The sequence below is a fragment of the Panonychus citri genome, unplaced genomic scaffold (genome assembly GCF_014898815.1).
Source record: "Panonychus citri isolate SS breed McGregor unplaced genomic scaffold, ASM1489881v1 Contig00144, whole genome shotgun sequence".
Taxonomy (NCBI): Eukaryota; Metazoa; Arthropoda; class Arachnida; order Trombidiformes; family Tetranychidae; genus Panonychus; species Panonychus citri.
This window is the reverse complement of record NW_026515549.1, coordinates 1,072,969-1,091,565: the sequence shown is the minus strand read 5'-3', so window position 1 is coordinate 1,091,565 and position 18,597 is coordinate 1,072,969. Positions and strand designations below refer to the sequence as shown.

At 31.5% G+C, this 18,597-nt stretch overlaps 2 protein-coding genes and 1 pseudogene across 2 annotated transcripts; all 3 read right to left on the bottom strand.

Annotated features, from left to right (window-relative positions):
* Positions 1–1,259: 1,259 nt before the first annotated feature.
* Positions 1,260–5,938, bottom strand: LOC128396421 (uncharacterized). Its single transcript, XM_053356998.1, is given in 16 exon segments — positions 1,260–1,900; positions 1,974–2,512; positions 2,515–2,775; positions 2,852–2,975; positions 3,053–3,229; positions 3,301–3,454; positions 3,519–3,590; positions 4,151–4,261; positions 4,334–4,573; positions 4,639–4,770; positions 4,831–4,985; positions 5,070–5,163; positions 5,239–5,369; positions 5,447–5,603; positions 5,676–5,755; positions 5,824–5,938. Coding segments are annotated over 16 exon segments (2,961 nt in total). The 5' UTR covers positions 5,876–5,938; the 3' UTR covers positions 1,260–1,418.
* Positions 5,939–9,656: 3,718 nt separating this feature from the next.
* LOC128396564 (uncharacterized) lies at positions 9,657–12,035 on the bottom strand (annotated as a pseudogene).
* A 957-nt stretch (positions 12,036–12,992) lies between these two features.
* LOC128396409 (uncharacterized) lies at positions 12,993–13,722 on the bottom strand. The gene is made up of 2 exons (XM_053356986.1): positions 13,452–13,722; positions 12,993–13,366 (listed from the first exon to the last, which is right to left on the bottom strand). Exons 1-2 carry the CDS (start codon positions 13,624–13,626, stop codon positions 13,044–13,046), a joined length of 498 nt encoding a protein of 165 aa, XP_053212961.1. The 5' UTR covers positions 13,627–13,722; the 3' UTR covers positions 12,993–13,043.
* Positions 13,723–18,597: the final 4,875 nt, after the last annotated feature.

The window sequence follows — 18,597 nt, the reverse complement described above, 5'->3', positions numbered from 1 at the left end:
TTAACGAAGAGAATGAACAAGAAGAAACTTTGTCCGATTTAATTGAATGATTCTCAAAATGAAATACCAATTGCTGAAGAGGTACCAAATTGATAGACAAACTGATCACGCTAATTATCCTAATCTTTACGTGGAATCAAACACATCAAATGTTTATCTTCACATTATTACTTTACTCTTCTTAAATTGTTATCCTAGACTCGAATATTATCAACCCTATCACCACACAAAAAATGAGGTAAATAACTCAAACAGTCATGAACTTAAAGATAATGTTTTCAACTGGTTGAAAAAGGAGCTGATGAAATTACCTAACGATAACCTCCTCATAAACTTCTCAAACATGGATTCTACCTTTACTTGCAGGATGCTCAAATTTAAGACGACGAAATACAATATTATATAACTGAAGATTGACCTCAACCATTGACGTAAGATGATTATGATAAAAGAAGAAGTGAAAACAAACACTCAATTGAGATTTACCTGAAGACAAAAAAGCAATAGTATCATAAATACTGGGAATAAAATATTATTAGTTAATTAGAAATTGATCAATAGATTAACCAATTCACTTTGGTAGTCCAGTGAAGGTCAACCAAAACTGTTAAAGTCATAAATTCTTTAATTTAGTTATCATCTTATTTTAGTTAAAATAAATAAGTTGTTTAATTAATAAATTTTTCCAGATTAATCACCACAACAGTTAAATCATCACTCTAACCATAATAGTGTGTACAAATCGCTCGTCGTGAAGACGAAGATTTGCATATTAAAGATTAAAAAGACCATTGAAGGTAAAAAGGTTAATTTATCCCCAAATTGGTTCTTATACTAAACAAATGTCAATCCTACTAATGAATTTACAAATATTTTACATTATTACCTATTAAAAATTTTCTCGGGGAATAAGAATCTATTACATTAAAGATCAAGCAAAATTTTCAAGCGAAACAAAAGTTGCAGTTAAAACTACGAAGATTCTATGAAATATTCTGGTAGTAAAGTAAAAGAAAAGTAAGAAAATGATTTAAGTTGAAGTTTTTCGTATCATTGCTTATAAAAGTTCATTTCTCATACGATAATAAACAATGTTGACCTTGGCGTTCAAACTAATCGGCCAGGGATCAGGTAAGACTTTTGCAACTTCATTGTTCATTGAATATGTATGTACAAGCATTTGGCTTATTATTAATATCTTCCAAGGGAAATAATTCAAATGCATTGATTATTAATTGGTTAGATGAATGCCAGAAAAGTTATCAATAGCAATGGAGTTTATTCAGCGATTATCAATGAATATTTATGGTAAAAATAATATTTAATTTACTTAATTTTTTCAATTGTAATTTTAAGAGTTACATTAATTATTGATTTAGATCAAGTTGAAACTACCAATTGCCTTTTTGGATGGAGATTCAATTAGCTTCTGGCTGTTCATCGTCTACTTGTCGAGTCCAAGTGAAACTTTGGCCATTACTTGAACTTTGAGTACTTCGATTTTTTATCTTCAAATACGCAATTGGAAGTCCAATGCCGAATAAGAAACCAGTGGCTATGAAGATCAAAATTATTCCAAATGCTGCTGATCCGCTGGTACCTTTTTTTACCATGGAAGTTGATTGTTTTTTCGTATTCGAGCTTTTAACTAGTTCGTAATTGTAACAACTCGTTGCATCTGTGGTTGCAGTCTTTGAATCTTTGACTGAGTATTTCGACAATGAACAAGTACTTGTCGATCGACCTGATGGACAGAAGTTGAACGATTGACAAGAGTCCGAATCATCAGTCCAACTGTAACATAAAGCGGCACATTGATCATAATTTAAATTGAATTCGACGTGAAAAGTTTCCGATACAAGTTTTCTTCCTGTGGCCTGATACATATTCGAAACTTTGGCTAAAGAAATAAGGAAACAATAGTCATATAATAATTGTTCATTTTTTCTAACACTTTCACTAATTAGACTTACGAATGTAAATTTCGCATTCAGAATCATATTCGGTACTCGAATCTGTATAAAATCCACCCATGGTACAAGTTGAGCCACAACTTTGGAATGAGACACAGTTTTCATCTGAACTACATTCTGCTGCACATTGATCGACAAACAATTCTAGTGGGATCGAAGATGGTGATTTGAATTGACGATTTCTGATCACTGAGTAATCGAGTAAATTGTTTTTGGTATAAACTGCGCAGTTTGAGTCACTCTTGGTCAGATCAATTGGAGCTTTTTCGGAGGTCATATTCGTCACTGCACATTCACTTGTCTTCTCTCCAGAACAATAAGAGAAAGTTCGACATTCTAATTCATCTGAGTTTTTACAATTTCGATAACAGTCGGCAAATGTCTTCACATTTGCCACAACAACAACATTTGGATCTTCAGCTTTTAATTTCTCTCCAGAATGAGAAAGGTAAAACAGATCGTTTGAATGGTCAGTTTTGTCTCGAGTTTCATCCAAAATATCAATTACTTTGTAATTGATTGAAGCTGAAGAAAAAGGATAAAATGGTTAGAAATTAAGACAAAAAGTTCGATATAAGACCTACTCCAAGATTTATCAGTCAAAGAGATTTTTTTGTACGCTGTGTCTCGAAGTAAACGGGATTGAAGATCTTTGTTTGAGATTTCCCGGATCATTCGATTTAAATTGTGCAATGGTATTTGGAACACTTGACAGACTTGACCTTTGTCAGCATCTTCTTTGACATTTTCGATTCCTTTCATGGTACCACAAATATTATTCGTTGGACAGAAGAGAACGATACTTTTTGCAAGAAAATAAAAAAATAAGAAAATTAATTCAATCTAATAAAAGTTGTTATAATTATTGTTAAGCTCACTCGAAATCAGAATAATCAGTTGATAATCTGCTTAGACAGTCAATTTCTCCTGCAGTTTTGGCAGTACGTGACAGTGACTTCAAAGTATCATCGCTAACAAAATATGTTCTGGGTGAAAATACATCTGATATGAAAGAGAATGAATTTTTGGTCATTGGAAAACGAGGGTTGAAAAAGGCAGTTGAGTTATAATGTATTCACCTAGTAGATTTGGTGCTTCAAGAAAATCGATTCTGATATCAATCGTCGAAGTACTGAAAGTAACATCCACTTCAAGTAGTCTTAATGGACTAAGGTCATATCCGTAGAGCAGTGAATCTCTGAAGTGGTCTGTCAACGTGTACACATTATCTTCAGCGAGCTTCATACAATTCGGTGCTAAAAGTTTGACAAAATTATGAAAGCGCTTTGATATTTGACTGCGAATTTCAATGAACAAATTTTCTTACTTTGACATCCTAGTTGAAAGGTAAGCGTCTTTTCACCAGAGAAATATTTACATCCAGCTAATGAAAACTTATCATGAAATTCGGATTCAGAATCTGTAACGCGGAAATCCAAGTAATCTCTCTGAATAACTTCAACAAGTTGATACTTTTCTTTCTAATAATAAGCATTTAAAGGATTAATCTTTCACGAATCAATCAAGAACTTTGCATCACATTACCTTGGCATCTAATTTGTAACAGTTAATTATCGTTGCAACAAGCGTGTATCCACTAAAAGCTCTATTATCGGTCTAAATGATTTAGAAAATAATAATTAATAAAAGCTTTTCAAAATACAGCGAAACTTTGAATTGACTAATCAATTCAAAACAAAAAAGAGGAAACACTTTGTAATAATATAAATTTTCTGTAGCATGACCTTTACCCCAAAATCTATCAAATATTGAAAAATTTAGATCCTATTTAACAGTTTTCTGACAAAAGTTTGTTTATTTGAGAGACCTGAATATTTAAATGCTAAGATACTTTGATCAGAATCATTTGTTATAAAACTTTTTCTTAATAATCGGGGATTCAGTTAAACCAATTCTGTCATAAATTCACTTCTTTCTTTTCTTTATTTTCTCTCGATCTCTTTTAAAATTGACCGCTTCACGATAGGGAAATTTAACTATTTCATATTGGCAGAATTTCTCATGAATGGATCCTCAGATCATTATATTCACACCTCATGGGAATTTAGACTTAATTTTTTGATATCAAGTTATTGCATAGAATCCTCGTAGTTTTAGCTCAAGTTGTTACGAAATTTCGCTTATCTTAATCATTAATGCAGAAGATTTAAACTTACAGTTTCAGTGAAATATTGAGTAACCACAACCTTATCGTATTTGTCGTTATTAGTAATAGTATCATACTGGATTGATTCCCATGCTTTCACCACGAATCCAGGTCGATATTCCTGAGAAAAGAAACAAAAAGGAGTTTTGATTATAAACTAATCGTCAAAGATTAACTTGCATGTTTAACTTACAAGGTACATTTCACCTAAATACTTGTAATGTCCTTCCAACATAAACAATGTTATCAAACTAAATTGACCAGTGGATTGATCAATACCAGGTGATGTTTTTTCAGCTAACATGATGTTACAAGATCCGCCATCTTGAAATATATTAACTATTCCAAGTGAATAGTCATAAAGAGCTTCCGTTTCAATGCCAAGAAGTGATGTTTTCAAACGCATCAATTTGAGCTTACCATCAGCATGTATCTATTAATATAAAAGAGAGTTTAACATTATTATCGGATCGGCGATGACTTAATCCGATCTCTTACCTCGCTGATACTTTTAGTAGTTGTTGGACCAGTAATTGTTTCCGAAAGTATGAAATGGACATAATAGAAATCCAACATCGGAAGAGGTAAAGTATCTTCATAATAAGCTGAACAACCGAGTCCTGGAAGTGGCTGTGAAAAAAAGGCGATTGATAAGTTCACTACTGAAGAGCTTTTGATGAATTATCTTACGTTGACAATTTTCGATAAATCTTTAGTCGCGTCCATCTCTTGTAAGTAAATATCCAAAATTAGATTTTCTTTCGTTGAATATGCTTCAGATGGGTTACTCCCACTGAAAGCAATTCGACTCGGTGCTTGTAGACCTGATTCTTTATCCAAGTTAGCTGATTTGATATGGAAAATGTCAGGAAAAATTGAAATTTAATCAAAGATAATAATCAAATATCAAGAAGTGATAATTAACTTACATTTGTAATAATAAGTGATATTCAATTTATAGTTGATATTGGTTTTGAAACTTTTCATCATTGTGCCTCTCACATTTTTATCCGCACTCTTTTCCTGATTTGTTGATTAGATTGAAAATCGAACCAGTTAGATAGTAATTTTTGTGACTAACTTAATATTAAACGTTACCCAAATTAGTGAATTATGTCCGAGACGATAAAGTATCGATGGTCCCATGGCTACTAACAAACTCGTCAGTCGCTTATTGATCCCAGGTAAGAGTTGAGAGCTCGACAATTTGTATAATGTACAATCGATACCTTATCAGAAAAAAGTCAACAGTTACTCGCAATTTAATAAAAAGTGATAATTAATCTAATTAGTTTGGAAACTTTACCCATAATCACTTGACGCTCATAACTGTCCTTCCCGTTTCCGTCCTTCATATTGTAATAAACATTGAATGTATTTTTAGGTGAATCAACTACAATCATTCCGTTAATTGTTGATGTCGATGAAATAAACTCTTGCATAAAGTATCTATCTCCATTGCCCTGTTAATAGTAACAATCAGCTAATTTAGTAATAGTTTCAATTTGCAGATTAAAACATTGATTAATATTTACCAAGTCTTTTAACGTTGCATGAATAATGTAATTACCCCTTGGTAGATTCAACGGTAAGTCCATCAATGAAGTAATTGACGCTGGTAAAATAATTTGATTGAAATATTAATCAACTGCTAACAATTAGCTAAGTTTAATATAAGCTTACCTGAATTACCAGAAATAATCATCAAAAAAAGACATAACAATAAAGGTAACATTTTCAAGCTGATACTTGGTGATGGTGACACTTTTTTATGCAGCAACTTGTTAACGTAGTTGAATTGTAATGAATAGGTAGTAAGTAGATAATTGTTTTAATTGTTTATCAATAAATTACCGGTTAAATTGTGATAAGATTTGTAACAATTTGATATCATTATCATTACCAGGTAAAACAACGCCTTTCGTTTAAGCAACGTCGAAGACCAAAAGGGCAAAGGCCATGGAATTAGTTAGACCTTAATGCCTAATTTTATATAAAGAAAATTGCCCTGTGATCATTTTGAAACCATTTTAGACATTCTTTTTCAAAATTTCATCATTAATAATTAGAAGATTTCAGAGTACAAATTAATTTCGAATGTACAATAATTAGGAAAACGTTGTGCGAATAATTACTTTAATTGTTGAAACTTTCAAACGACAATAATGGATTTGCTGATAATTAAACCGATAATCAAATCATTTGCTTGATAATAATTAGCAAAAGAGGATATCAAAAAGAATAGGGAATCGGCCAATCGCACAAATAAGACAATCAAATTTACTGAGTAAACATGATTTACTGAATACAAAAATTTCTTCAATTTTTACTTTTTGAGTTGTTGAATTTCTGCATAGAGATGCTGTAAGTGTACAGAGACTAATTTTGTTAATTAATGAGACTAATTAATCAGATGAGATCAGTTTTTGTTTTCATTTTTGGAATCAGCATAAAAAGCTGAGTCAGAAAAATAAGCGAAAATTTTTTGGGTGAAGGGCGGATTTAATATGCCCCTTATCAACTATAACTAATCATTACTACTATTTTTTGATTATCTAATCAACGTTACAACTGTAGAGACATCTGATGAATTTAATTCTAATCTATTCTTTTGGAGGCATTTTCAACAATTAGTTGCAAGTAAATCAATTGAATGGTTCGAGCAATACCATTGTTATGATCTGTTTAGGTTCTGATGATTTGGTGATTTTTTCATGAACTCAGCATGTGACCAGTGGAAGCAGAAATAGAAAAAGTTAATGAGAGTAAGGCGAAGAGTTGGCGTAACTGCCGATTTGCCTACCGACGTGATAAAATTAGTATTTATCACGAACAGATTACCGAAGGTAAATCCAGAGCGTTCGTTGTATGAACATATTAAAAGAAACATCTATTTCATATTACATAAGCATGTTGATAACTCATCAAAAGATAAAAGTAATGAACAAATCAATATTGGAACTTATATAAGTATATTAAACTTTAGCCTAGTGACGAAATAAATCAATAAATAGCCACTTCGCGATCATTTTCAAGCTGATGAATGAGATTCAATGGAATTTCTCTTATTGAATTTTATTTCAGTATTAAATCAAATTGAACAAGACAGTAAGTTATCAATTTGGCTTATATTAATACATGTATTTTAACTCGCAAGTAAATGACAATTGATGAGATTTTGAGATTTTATTGCGACGGGAAATCATTTGTGAAGGAAATTGGCCAGAGTAATGCTTATTGTAAGTGTCAATGTGAACATTGAAGTGATGAAATTGGTATTAATCACAAATAAATTTCCAAAGGTAAATCCAACATTTTTCCAAAGGATTCGATTTATGAAGATGTCATGCTAATTGTGTAAATAGAAAAGAGATTATCAGTAATAGAATCAATCTGATCATAAGTGAAATTTACCTCGTGTTGTAATTGTTGTGACTTTGGTGAAAGAGATATTGTATAAGTCTTCTAATCCATAAATCGCAATTTGATTGATCGAAACCAGTCGAGCTGTGAGGTAGGCGATTAATATGAAATCAGCAACCATAAAAAGAATCCAAATGAAATTGAAGTTCTTTAGATGACCAAAAGTATCAACGACATTTACAATTCCAAATACTCCAGCGTGAATATATAATATGGTTATGAAATATCGAAACTTTCGATTGATTGTGAAGCTAATACGGCGTAACTATAACCTAATCGAATCTTTCTCAATTTTTCTAACATGATTGCCGGGGTTTCATGACAGGAGAAGTTTTTAATATTCTTATTTATCGAGTCAAAAATAGCTTCTAAACAAATACAAGAATCAATGACTATGTTTAAAAAGAATGAATTTCCAATATCGAAGCAAACATGAAGAGAAAATTTTACAATCGATGGCAAACTTAAAAGTTTACTATCAAAATGTTTTGGAGAAAATATAGAGAATATGGAAAGAAAGTATCGTTATTAGATAAATGTATTTAATTCGACGTTTTCGCTTTATGATCAGAACAGAATTTGTATCGAGACTAAGATTACTAAGATAGAAAGTAATCACGAAAGCTTGACCAGTCTAAAGAGAACACAACAAATAGACGTGAAATCATTATTAGAAGCATAATTGATCTACGTGCCAACATGAACGAAAATAGTCCATTCGATTCGATGTAAAACTCGTACCAATCAGCTGATAGAAAAGTGATTGGATCGCCAATGATACCGATAGCCACGATTAGGAACCATTTAGGTAAAGATGAGAATATCCATCTCGATGGAAATATAAAACCAGCAAGAATAATTGAATTATTAATTTCACTCGGACCATTAGAACCTTCCATGTCTTTGATTACTCCACGATTAAACTGATTTAATATTACTAAATTGGAACTAATCCTTTCTCTATGATATGTACTACAGTATAAGTAATATCGATTCTCGACTACTGTGCAAGTCCGCAAATGATTGATCTCTTGTTTCTGTTTCTAATGAAAAGATTTCCTGGATTTAATTTAATCGCCAAAGAGAAGTCTCCTGTTGATTATTTTGTTCGAGCAGGTAGTCAGTGAATAGTTTCGACATAATCAATGAATGATTAGTTGATATCAAAATATATTGATTCTCATCAAGCTTTCATTGACTTACACCAATTTAAAAGGATTATTTTTAAAGTTCGTCATTTACACATTAATATAAACGATAAAATGAATGATCAACAAATTGATAACAACAGGAACAGATCGAGAGCTCTAGAAAATTTAGATGTTTGATTTTAAATCAAAGGACAACAGGCGTTTCTGCCTAAAATTTTTTATATTTTTTCTGTTCATTTTCTGGTTGAGCTCATGCATAGATTAAAAAAATTTTTCGTATTTTTTAATTTGGGCTGAAACTTTTCAAAATAATAAAAAATAGGCAATGTTTTCGCAGCTCAATGAAAAACATTGTCCAAAAGTGACCTACTCTTCCGAAAATGGAATCATGACTTATCAAAATTTCAATGTTTAATCTATCGATTGATATATTTTTATAATCCTAAGTAATTTAACTTTCGAGAAATAATGAATCAAAATTTGAGTCCAACCTTTTGTCGACTAGGTTAATAGTTTGAGATAGTGATTAAAAATCGAACAACTAATTAAATCAAGAATTAAAATAAAGTTCCCTACGATAGTGTGGTCCAACCTAATCATATTTTTTATTCTTTTAAATTATACCTCACTAATCAGCCTTATGGTACCTGTAAAAACTATCTATCAATTCATAGATGAATATTGACATGTTGGGTAAGCACAACAGGTAGTAAACTCGATCTTCAGGATAATAAATAGCGAGGCGAATCTATTAATAGTAAAATTTATAATCTCGAGGGTTCAGAACCCAAGAAAACCTTATCAATTTTCTTACGTGTCATTTGTTAATTACTTACTGCATTAGTTACTTGGTCAGTATTTTGATTAATTTAGATCAGTTTAGACTGTTTTCTCCGAAGTTGGGTGGAAAATTCAAGGACATAACGCGGGGATAAGTTTTAACTTTTGTTTTAATTTTAATACAATAATGTATTAATATTTGAAATTTTGAGAAAAGTTACATGTTATCTATTTGATGAACTAGCCGGAGGACTTTTTTACAAACCTCTTATAGAGATATAATTCTAGTTTAAAGATCCAAAGTTTAAATCTCTCAATGAAATAATTTTCTCGTAAGAAATAAATCAAACAAAAAATATAACAGATGAATAAATATTTCAAATTTCAAAGAAAAACTGATAAATTAATCGATTGGTCCATAACAAATCATAATATATTCATATTCTTCAATTATTTCTCGTAATATTTCAATTTCATCTTTTTCGTCCAATTCGATCTCTTTAATTGGAATCAATTTACTTCGATTAACTATCGATATTAAATACCGTAATTGTATCTTTTCGTCTTTTATCGATTCTAAATTCTCTTCGTTTTCTTTGATCTTTTCTTTCAATTTCTCAATTTGTGAGTTAATTTCCATCTCGAAATCTTTTTTCATTCCAAGTCCAAACTCGTTAATTTGTTTGGTGAATTTTCCATCAGCGTTAAAGCTAAAAGGAGTTCGTCTATTAGGTCGAAAATTATCCAACAATTTACCAAGAGTTTCCAAAACATAGCAAAACTCATTTAGAGATTGATCAAACAAAAAACCGCTAAGGTAGTTTTCTTGACCAGTAATCGGTCGCTTAAGTTTCAATGTGCTCATTGATCTTTTCATCATTTCCATTCCACTCTTGATAATAATCATTTGTCCACGATTAGTAACTTTACGATTGAATCCATTGATCATCTCCTCGAAATTTTCTTCAATATAATCTCTAATAAGGTAGCTCTTGCCGAGACGAGCACGAACCATTATTTTTGTAGTTCCGAAATGTTTTAAGTGGCTTTTTGGCTTGTAACGGTAAAGTCGATATTCTAATGCATCTCGATCATAAGCTATTTTGATCTTAGCCAAACATAAACGATCAGCTAAGTCAAGAGATATTGAATGCAGCTCATCAACACTGAAATCTGAAGTAGTCGCAGCTTCAATGACATCGACCATATTAATGAACTTATCACATACTTCCTCGGTTTTCTGTCCTGGAAAGCGTTCCAGGGCAATGTATTAAGATAATGAATATACTTGATTAGATGGATCAAAACTACTGTAAGGTGTTGATGTGGATTCGAGTTCAGCTCCTTGTAAATTATATCGTCTCTTATAAACCATCGGGAACATCAACCGTTGGTCCGGGTAATAGTCTAAGTTAAATAATAAGCGCTATTTGACATTTTGCTGACGATTTGCGAACCTTATTAAAACTCGTTGTGATATTTTCATTCCTAAAATTATACAATCTGATCCTAGTTGTGATTTCATAGATGACAATTTCTTTAGTTGTTTGATGTAAATATTGTATCTTCTAAGAGTCGCAAGTCTACAAATTTCATCTGTTCTATTTACTACTTTGCTTTCAATCCAGTTCTTTTACTAGCTTCCATGTAATCGATAACATCACCGAAAGAATCAGCCCTTTGTCGTTGATTGTTGCAAATATCTCGTGACTTTCGTCGAACTGATCGTTAGTTTTAGAGCAACAAGCAACCCAAACGTTTCCTTAACAATTAATCGAATTCCATTAACAATATCTCGTAGCTTTGCTGTTTGCTTTGGTTTATTATCCATTTCCATGTCAACCGATGATAATTTATCATTCAAGAGATTAAGTTTATCACAAGAGATTTTGATTAACATTAATTGTCCTTCATTCATCTCTTTGCTTTGTTGATAAATTTTAATTCACTTTGGACAAGTTTAAGTAATGATTTCACTTGGATATGAGAATCAAAATTTGACTTGAGATCCAAAGATTTCAATAGATCATCAATAACTGATGAGAAATCGTAAGGTGATTTGTAACCAGAATCCAATTCATCCAATTGGGTTGCACAAAATTTTAGAAATCGCTCAATAAAAGACAGGATTATATTGATAAATTTAGAGTAAGGTATCGCCCAGAAAGACAATGTAAGACTTTCATAATCTTTCGTCATCCGATAGTTTGGACATTGCAGCAACAGCTGATAAAGTTGCGAAGCTTCATCGATATATTTTTGTGGTCCATTCAACACAATCAGCGCCTCATCAACAATTTCAACCTTTCTTTTGGAAACATCAATCTTCCTCTGGGAAACGATTCGATCCTCTGAACTAAGCTCATCCAAAGAGACTTTACTCAATTCACTTTCCGTAAGCAATTTATCACGATAAGATTCAACATCTTTGATAACTTGAAACAACGCAGGAAGATTTGAATAACTAGTCCAAGTAAAAAAAGTCGTAGGCACTTTAAAGGGATTATCCATTGGGCTCTAATCAACTAGACTAATTATTGGTAATTTATACATGACTAATAATCAAAATAATTGAGACTTTATGAATTGAAAATATAAAACTGAATTGGTATAAAACACCACAATTAACTATTGTTTTCTAAGATGACAGTTTCAAGGACACAGTGAATAGACTAGTAAATATTAAGAGATTTAATTCAGTAAATAAAAAATGATGAATATATTTCATCAGATTTTATGGCAATTAAAAACGAACTGCAAATTGCACTGCAATTATTGCAGTTTGCAATCATCAAGTCAGAGCTCCATATTCACCAGAATTACTCCATCTATTGGGTTTCAATTTAGATTCCAATCTTTTTCATAGCTAAATTGCACATTTTTCTTGTTTATTTTGACCAATCACATCTCTTTCCAGGATAGGAAAATCTATCAACTTTTTAATTCATTCTGTTTCGATTTGATTGTGTGTAATTCAGGTAATTCATTTGAATTTACTCATTAACGTTGAGACAGTTTGAAGAGAAAATCTATATACAGTCTTCGTCACATGTTTGAGGACTTTCGACGCTTTTGCGAAAATCAGGCCAAACGACAAAATCGGGAGTTTTCGTTTTTTTAAATCTGAGCCTCGTTCGTTACGTTATTGTGAATTATGAAGTTGAGGATTTTTCTTCCATTTTTTCTTTGTTAAAACTTGTTTTTTAGATCATTTGTAAGAGTTGACCTCAAAGTTTTCATCCTTTTGCTTTTCCATATTCGATTACGCCATTAGCTCTTCAATTTTCCCAGCAAGATACTTTTGTTTATTTTGAGAGATCATCAGAATTGATATACGATCATCAGTTATTGATTATCTATGATCCAAATGAATGATAATTGCTTTAATCCCGTTGTGATTGAAGCTGCGACTGATTCAGATTTCAATGTTGATGAACATTCGATTAATTAATTTGTCAGTTTTTCTTTGCAATTTTAAATATTTATTGATTCATGATAATATTCTCTGTTTAATTTGGTTTTTATGTGAAAATTATTTCACCAAAAAATTTAAACTTTTGGTTTTTCATATATCTCCATAAGAGGTTTGTAAATAAGGTTTTCGGCCAATTCCCCAGCATTCTCCTCAAGAGTCTTCCATGACTTGAATCCAGGTAACTTAAAGAGACTAAGAGCATCGGTGACAATTTTGTTAACGGTATCATTCAATGAACCCATCACTTCGGGACTCCAATCAGGTTCCAATGACTTCTTGACAACATTTACTAAATTTTCTTGAAGAGTAGCGGAATTATTCCAGTTGGTTAGATTGTTCTCAATGTTCTTGACAAAATCAAGTGACTCATAAACAATGTGCAGAAATGGTCCAGGTACTTTGAGATCGAAATAGAAAAAGAAAAAGAAAACAATCAATAGTTTACGAACTGGTTATAAATAAATAAATGTAATTGTACTTACCATGTTTAGCGTTGATCGATGAAACACAGAAAAGAGCAGTCAAGACAAGAAAAGCTTTCATATTGATTGAATTGAGTACTACTGAGTAATTAAGAAAAGTTTCAAAAAATGAATGTTCGAAGGATTTTGTTGTTCGTTTCAACTGTTTACTTTTTGAGCTGTTAAATTTCTGCATAGAGATGCTGTAAGTGTACAGAGACTAATTTTGTTAATTAATGAGACTAATTAATCAGATAAGATCAGTTTTTGTTTTCATTTTTGGAATCAGCATAAAAAGCTGAGTCAGAAAAATAAGCGAAAATTTTTTGGGTGAAGGGCGGATTTAATATGCCCCTTATCAACTATAACTAATCATTACTACTATTTTTTGATTATCTAATCAGCGTAACAACTGTAGAGACATCTGATGAATTTAATTCTAATCTATTCTTTTGGAGGCATTTTCAACAATTAATTGCAAGTAAATCAATTGAATGGTTCGAGCAATACCATTGTTATGATCTGTTTAGGTTCTGATGATTTGGTGATTTTTTCACGAACTCAGCATGTGACCAGTGGAAGCAGAAATAGAAAAAGTTAATGAGAGTAAGGCGAAGAGTTGGCGTAACTGCCGATTTGCCTACCGACGTGATAAAATTAGTATTTATCACGAACAGATTACCGAAGGTAAATCCAGAGCGTTCGTTGTATGAACATATTGAAAGAAACACCTATTTCATATTACATGAGCATGTCGATAACTCATCAAAAGATACAAGTAATGAACAAATCAATATTGGAACTTTTATATTAAACTTTAGCCTAGCGACGAAATAAATCAATAAATAGTCACTTCGCACAATTCATATATTAATATATCGTTGCATAATCATTTTCAAGCTGATGAATGAGATTCAATGCAATTTCTCATATTGAATTTTATTTCAGTATTAAATCAAATTGAACAAGACAGTAAGTTATCAATTTGGTTTATACATGTATTTTAACTCGCAAGTAAATGACAATTGATGAGATTTTGAGATTTTGTGGTGATTGGGAATCATTTCTGAAGGAAATTGGCCAGAGTGATACTTATTGTAAGTGTCAATGTGAACATTGAAGTGATGAAATTGGTATTAATCACAAATAAATTTCCAAAGGTAAATCCAACATTTTTCCAAAGGATTCGATTTATGAAGATGTCATGCTAATTGTGTAAATAGAAAAGAGATTACCAGTAATAGAATCAATCTGATCATAAGTGAAATTTACCTCGTTGTAATGTTGTGACTTTGGTGAGAAAGAGATATTGTATAAGTCTTCTAATCCATAAATCGCAATTTGATTGATCGAAACCAGTCGAGCTGTGAGGTAGGCGATTAATATGAAATCAGTAATCATAAAAAGAATCCAAATGAAATTGAAATTCTTTGGATGACCAAAAGTATCAACGACATTTACAATTCCAAATACTCCAGCGTGAATATATAATATGGTTATGAAATATCGGGCGAACTTTTCGATTGATTGTGAAGCAAATACTGCGTAACTATAACCTAATCGAATCTTTCTCAATTTTTCTAACATGATTGCCGGGGTTTCATGACAGGAGAAGTTTTTAATATTCTTATTTATCGAGTCAAAAATAGCTTCTAAACAAATACAAGAATCAATGACTATGTTTAAAAAGAATGAATTTCCAATATCGAAGCAAACATGAAGAGAAAATTTTACAATCGAAGGCAAACTTAAAAGTTTACTATCAAAATGTTTTGGAGAAAATATAGAGAGAATGTGGAAAGAAAGTATCAATGTTATTAGATAAATGTATTTAATTCGACGTTTTCGCTTTATGATCAGAACAGAATTTGTATCGAGACTAAGATTACTCAGATAGCGAAAGTAATCACGAAAGCTTGACCAGTCTAAAGAGAACAACAAATAGACGTGAAATCATTATTAGAAGCATAATTGATCTACGTGCCAACATGAACGAAAATAGTCCATTCGATTCGATGTAAAACTGTACCAATCAGCTGATAGAAAAGTGATTGGATCAAGCCAATGATACCGATAGCCACGATTAGGAACCATTTAGGTAAAGATGAGAATATCCATCTCGATGGAAATATAAAACCAGCAAGAATAATTGAATTATTAATTTCACTCGGACCATTAGAACCTTCCATGTCTTTGATTACTCCACGATTAAACTGATTTAATATTACTAAATTGGAACTAATCCTTTCTCTATGATATGTACTACAGTATAAGTAATATCGATTCTCGACTACTGTGCAAGTCCGCAAATGATTGATCTCTTGTTTCTGTTTCTAATGAAAAGATTTCCTGGATTTAATTTAATCGCCACAGAGAAGTCTCCTGTTGATTATTTTGTTCGAGCAGGTAGTCAGTGAGTAGTTTCGACATAATCAATGAATGATTAGTTGATATCAAAATATATTGATTCTCATCGTATAGATTCTGATTATTATTTTTTCGCTAATGTTTTTCTGCAATTGGCCCAAGGTATTAATACTAAAAATAGAAAAAATTAATGAGAGCGAGGGTCAACGTAAGTGCCAATGAGAACAACGAGACGATAAAATTAGTATTTATCACGAACAGATTTCCGAAAGTGAATCCAACATTTTTCCAGAGCATTCGTTCCATGAACATATTATTCTGAAGAAAAGAATATTTGAAAAATGGTTGGTATAGTTTAAGAATTATTCTGGGTGAAGCTCAATAGGCAATAATTATGGACAATAAGGGTCAACCGGGCAGTTCAAATAATCAACCAAATTATTTAATTGTTCGAATGTTTGAGTTTCTCAGGCTCTCCGGGCCTTACTTTCTCGATTTTGATTCTTTTAATGAAGACTTAACACAAACTAATTTAAACAAAAATATTTAATTAACTTCGGTAGATAAAGTTTGCAATTGATCATGCAGCTCCATCCAGAGTAATCCTTAAACATACCCTTAAGTTGACTTTTCTTATTTTATTGAAGGAATTATTAATAAACAAACCTGATACTGAAATCGACGACTTGTTGCTCCTAGTGAGATTTCGTATAAATCCTCTAATCCATGATTTGAGAGTTGATTAAGTGAAACAAATCTATTCGTAAAGTAAACAAGGTAAATAACATCAGCTACTGTGTAGATAATCCAAGTAGGATCTACGATTTTCGTATTGCCAAAAGCACGAACATTATTAAGAACACCAAATACCCCCATTTGAATGTATAATAAGGTTATATAATATCGCCCGAACTTTTCGCTTGATTGAGTTGCTCGGATCAGATGACTATAGTTTAATCGAATTTTTTTCATTTGTTGTAGCAGTATTTCTAGGGCCTCATTTCGAGGAAAATCTTTAATCCTAACATTTATCGAGGAAAAAGCCACTTCCAAACATATACAAGAATCAACAATTAAATTGAGTAAGAAAAAGTTACCAATTGTTGCAATGACATTGAAACTATTAACTAGAAAACATTGACCTTTAAAAAAGAGCTTTTTGTGACATAATCGAAAAGGTAGACAAGCGTATGAAAGAAACAGTATGACCAGAACAATTTTCTTAATTCGACGAGCTCGTCTTATCTTTTCAACAGAACATGAGTTGGAATCAATATCATAGACACAAAGTCGTTGAATATAATCACAAAAATACGACCAATTCATAGAACAAGCGATAATCATTCGGAGTCCCAAAATCGTAAGATTGAAAGCAGCGCAAACTATTCGAAAAATTGAAAGTTTATCCTCTTTCATTGCGAAACTGTCATTATAAATATCCAATGACACTGAGTTTATAAACACTAGACCGGAAAAAATTCCCGTTGTGGATCTCACAAACCATTTAGGTGAATCTGAACTAATAATTATCTGAGGATGGAAAATAACATCTTTTACAACAATTGAATTGTAGTTTATTTGATCATTAATCATTTTCAACAAAGTTAAAACGGTAAAGAGACTTGAAAAATGAGTAAGGTAAACTCGGCACTTAAGAAACATCTATTTCATATTACATGAGCATGTCGATAGCTCATCAATAGATAAGAGTAATGAACAAATCAATATTGGAACTTTTATATTAAACTTTAGCCTAGCGACGAAATAAATCAATAAATAGTCACTTCGCACAATTCATATATTAATATATCGTTGCATAATCGTTTTCAAGCTGATGAATGAGATTCAATGCAATTTCTCATATTGAATTTTATTTCAGTGTTAAATCAAATTGAACAAGACGTAAGTTATCAATTTGGTTTATACATGTATTTTAACTCGCAAGTAAATGACAATTGATGAGATTTTGAGATTTTATTGTGACGGTAAATCATTTTTGAAAGAAATTGGCCATAGTGATGTTACGTAATGTCTCAGTTCGTTCCAAAGTGAACATTGAAGTGATGAAATTGATGTTGATTACAAATAAAGTTCCAAAGGCAAATCCAACATTTTTAATTTTCCAACATTCTGGATGAGTTTCCAATTTGTTACTCACTAATTCAATTCGAACATCAACTTCAACTATCCACTACCAATGAATTCAGTACTTCGATTTATTATTATTTCAATTTTATTGAGCAAATTTTCTAATCAGTTATTCAAAGCTTTTTGGTTCTCTATTGTTACAATTTAAGATAATTCTAATGATGCCTAATCACTACAGATAGAGATACCCCAAATGCATTGATTTGGAAGACAACTGTCTGTAGGTGTATTCCTGGCTAAATGCCGAAGAGATGGAAATAACAAAGGTAAAGCTTAAAGAGAAACTCAATTTAATTCCTCACTTTATCTCTGAATAGATATTGTTTCTGCTATCTCTTGGTGGAAGTTTTTTTAGCAATCTCCTTCTAGTGATAACTCATCTTTCAAAAGTAAAAATACCGTTAAATTGAAACCAAATTAACTAATTGTTGTAATTAATAGAGTAATGGAGATAGATGCTTCATGCAAGAGTTTATTTCATCAACATCAACAATTAACGGTATGATTTTGTAAGGTCTAATTAATTCACGGGGATGAGGTACAGGCACCCTTACAAAAATGAACCGATTATTATCGTACTGCAAAGCCTAACAATCAGTGAGAGGGTTCAAAGTAATTTACCCTGATAGCCCTTTTGCTGAATAGCTTGACA

Excerpts from the sequence above, each read along its gene's own strand:
- LOC128396409 (XM_053356986.1), bottom strand. The coding sequence starts at position 13,626 with ATGCAGAAATTTAACAGCTCAAAAAGTAAACAGTTGAAACGAACAACA. Across the intron at positions 13,367-13,451 it reads ATCGATCAACGCTAAACATG|TACCTGGACCATTTCTGCAC; the intron begins GTAAGTACAATT and ends TCGATCTCAAAG.